The sequence below is a fragment of the Beta vulgaris genome, chromosome 4 (assembly GCF_026745355.1).
Source record: "Beta vulgaris subsp. vulgaris cultivar EL10 chromosome 4, EL10.2, whole genome shotgun sequence".
NCBI lineage: Eukaryota > Viridiplantae > Streptophyta > Magnoliopsida > Caryophyllales > Amaranthaceae > Beta > Beta vulgaris.
This window is the reverse complement of record NC_079205.1, coordinates 29,999,281-30,003,113: the sequence shown is the minus strand read 5'-3', so window position 1 is coordinate 30,003,113 and position 3,833 is coordinate 29,999,281. Positions and strand designations below refer to the sequence as shown.

Below are 3,833 nucleotides of genomic sequence, written 5' to 3'. Positions count from 1 at the left end.
CTCGTGNGGCCACATGTTCCTTTACACTGACGTGGACGCCATATGGTGCAAGGTATTCCCGTCTACATTGACAGGCATAGCCCAGACATGGTTCAAGAGTCTCAAACCAGGTAGCATTTCTAGCTTCTCCCAGCTGTCGTCCACATTCAGCACTCACTTTGTTAGTAACAGACGCCGCGAGCGTACTACGGGAGAACTGCTATCTCTCAAGCAGGGGGCTAATGAGAGTTTAAGGGATTATATTAGCCGTTTTAATGTTGAGGCCGTCTCAATCCCACGGTTACAGCAAGATGTAGCGGTGCTAGCTCTGATGACCGGACTCAAGGAGGGGTCGCCATTTCGGAATTACCTGGGCCGTAAGTCTTACACCACTCTGGGTCCCGTCCTGGGCAAGGCCAATGATTATATCAGAGGGAGGAGTTTGACAAAGCTGTGGGCAACCGTGAATCTGAGAAGAAGGAGGATAAGCAGAAAAAAGATAAGAGCCGTGAAGCTGATCGAGGCCGAGATGACAGGAGGCAAGAATCACACATGGTAAAAAGAGGAGATGACCGAGAAAGGGATGGTGAGAGGTATGACCGCAATCGCAGGGATCGTGAGAGGAGCGGTCGAGAAGGGAGTGAACGCAAGGACAGATTTGACGCATACACTCAACTAACTACCTCAAGAAGTCAGATCTTTCTGAAAAACAAGGATAGCGACAAATGGCAGCGTCCTAAGCCTATGTTTCATAAAAACCGTGATAAGAGGAAGTGGTGTGATTTCCACGGGGATCACGGCCATCTCACAGAAGATTGTCGTCACTTGAAAGATAACTTAGAAGATTTGATAAGAAGAGGTTATTTCAGCCAGTACAAAGTGCAGACAAAGGAAGGAGATCTCGTAAAACCAGTTAACAAGAATGTTCAATCAAGGATCAGTGAAATTCACGTCATCAGTGGCGGACCTGTCCATGGAGGTAGTGTGAATGGAGCTAAGGCCAGTCTGAAGGAATTCAGGCACCAGGTCAATTTTAATAAGAGTATGAAATGGAGGCGACCGCCAGCAATGCCGGTAATGTCTTTTACACTGAAGGATGCAGAGCATGTGGTTTTCCCTCATGACGACCCGCTGGTGGTCACTTTGAAAATTTCGAACTGCCTAGTCCATAGAATCCTGGTTGACGGAGGCAGCTCCGCCAACATCCTATACCTCTCAACATTTGAAAAGCTGGTGATAGGGCGAGAATATCTAAAGCCTGTCCGATATCCTGTGATAGGATTCACTGGGGCGTCTGTGACTCCGGAAGGTTTTGTAAGTCTCTCGGTCCGGATTGGAGACGGCAGTGAAGTCCGAGATGTTATGACTGAATTCCTGGTGGTTGATGTCCCTGGTGCCTATAATGCCATAGTGAGGCGTCCTCTGATTCATGACGTTCAAGGTATCGTCTCCACTTATCACCTGACAATGCTGTACGTCACTAATGAAGGGACGACAGCTAAGTTTAGGGGGAACCAGGAGGCAGCAAAATCATGCTATTTGACGACTCTCAAGCACCCAGCCAGGAGGATGCAGAGAAGGGCTCAGAGAAGGGCCGCGGTGAATGAGCAAGAAGAGAAGGAGTCGGAGAAAGATAAAGAAAAAATGATGGAGGTATCAATGGAAGAGTTAGAGGCCAGGCCAGAGGATGCGCCAAGGCCAAAGCCTAATGGGGAAACTTAGCAGGAGATGCTGGCGGAAGATCCAACCAGGACGGTAGCTGTAGGGGCAGATATGGATCCAGAGGTTAGGATCAATTTGGTGGCTCTCCTGAGGAAAAATGCAGATGTCTTCGTGTCCTCTGCAGATGAGATGCCCGGGATAGACCCTTCTGTGATAGCCCATCGTTTAAATGTGGATAATACCGTCCGTCCTATCAAGCAGAAGAAGAGAAATTTTTTGGCCGAAAAGAACAAGGCCATAAAAGAAGAGGTAGACAAATTATTGGCGGCAGGTTTCATTGAGCCATGTGACTACCCTAAATGGCTGGCTAATGTCGTCATGGTAAAGAAATCTAACGGGCAGTGGAGAATGTGTGTAGACTTCACAGACCTCAATAGGGCCTGCCCTAAAGATTGATATCCCTTGCCTAGGATAGACCAGTTAGGAGACTCTACTAGCTGTCATGCTCTGATGAGCTTTATGGATGCATTTTCAGGATATCATTAAATCAGCCTACTCGAAGCAGATAGAAAGAAGACAGCATTTATAACAGATTGTGGAGTTTACAATTATAAGGCGATGCCTTTTGGGCTTCGTAATGCCGGAGCCACTTATCAGAAGTTGGTGGATAAAGTGTTCGCGGATCAGCGAGGCAGAAACATAGAAGCTTATGTTGACGACTCCATTGTCAAAAGCAAAACTGACCGCGAACACCTAGAAGATCTCGCTGAAACGTTCAGAACGTTAAGAAAGTACCAGATGAACTCAACCCCAAGAAATGTGTGTTTGGAGTAAAAGCAGGAAAATTTTTAGGTTTTCTTGTCAGCAAAAGAGGAATAGACGCGAACCTAGAAAAGGTCCAGGCAATCATGGACCTGCCAGAACCAAAAGGGGTGAAGGATATCCAGAGATTAACTGGAAGAATGGCGTCCCTCACTCGGTTCATCTCCAAGTCAGCAGATAAGGCCCTGCCTTTCTTCGCTTTGTTGAGGGGAAAAAAAAATTTGAGTGGGGGGGAAGAACAGAGCAAGGCCTTCGCGGCCGTAAAAGAGCATTTGAAAGAATTACCAACCATCACAAGGCCTGAAACAGGAGAGACATTGCAGCTGTATGTCTCTGCGTCGCCAAAGACGGTCGCGGCCGTACTATTGGTAGAGATGGAGAAGAGACAGCGACCCATATACTTCATCAGCCACATCCTTAACGGCCCAGAAAGCCGTTATCAGCTGGTGGAGAAGATGGCCTTGGCAGTCATCATAGCAGCCAGGAAACTCAGGACATACTTCGATTGCCATCCTATTCAGGTGCTCACAAATCAACCACTGGAAAAAGCTCTTCAGAATATGGACAGCTCGGGTCGTCTGCTGAAATGGGCCGTAGAATTATCTGAGTATGACATACAATACAAGCCTAGAACCGCCATCAAAGCTCAAGCCTTGGCAGATTTCGTGGTAGAGGCCTCATATGAAGAGGAGGAAGTAGAACAAAAAGAGAGCTGGCTATTGGAAGTAGATGGATCCGCTGCTGATAGCGGCTCAGGAGCCGGGATAGTTATGACAAGTCCGGAAGGGAATAGTTTCCAGTACGCCATCAGGTTCGGTTTGCCAGCATCAAACAACGAAGCAGAATACGAGGCAGCCATAGCTGGGTTGAGAATGTGCTTGGCGGCTGGCGCTAAGCAAGTACTCCTAAAGACAGACTCGCAGTTGGTTAGCGGCCAGCTGAAAGGGGATTTTGAGGTCCGAGGGACAAACATGATGAAGTACGTGGAGAAAGCTAAAGAGCTGATAGCTCAGCTTCGACATTTCGAAGTGCAAGCCATACCGCGAGCAGAAAACACAAAAGCAGATGCTCTTTCTAAGCTTGTCAGCTCCAATTCATTTAATGTTGAAAGAACAGTCACTATAGATATGCAAAAAGAAAAGAGCATTTCAGAGAAAATTATGACCGTCAACACGGTAAATCAGCAGGGAGAGTGGTTCAGTGAATTGGTAGCGTACAAGCTGATAGGGGCATTCCTGAATAACCCCTTCGCCGCAAAGAAATTGAAATGACAAGCCAACTGGTACATCATATATCGGGATGAGTTGTACAAAAAGTCATTCAGTCTGCCTCTACTAAAATGCGCAACAGCATGGGAGTCGAAGAAAATA

The 3,833-nt window shown here is 47.2% G+C and overlaps 1 protein-coding gene across 1 annotated transcript; it reads left to right on the top strand.

Moving 5' to 3' along the window:
- Window positions 1–13: 13 nt before the first annotated feature.
- LOC130591111 (uncharacterized) lies at window positions 14–1,701 on the top strand. The gene is made up of 2 exons (XM_057394028.1): window positions 14–298; window positions 412–1,701. Exons 1-2 carry the CDS (start codon window positions 14–16, stop codon window positions 1,699–1,701), a joined length of 1,575 nt encoding a protein of 524 aa, XP_057250011.1.
- The last annotated feature ends 2,132 nt before the right edge of the window (window positions 1,702–3,833 follow it).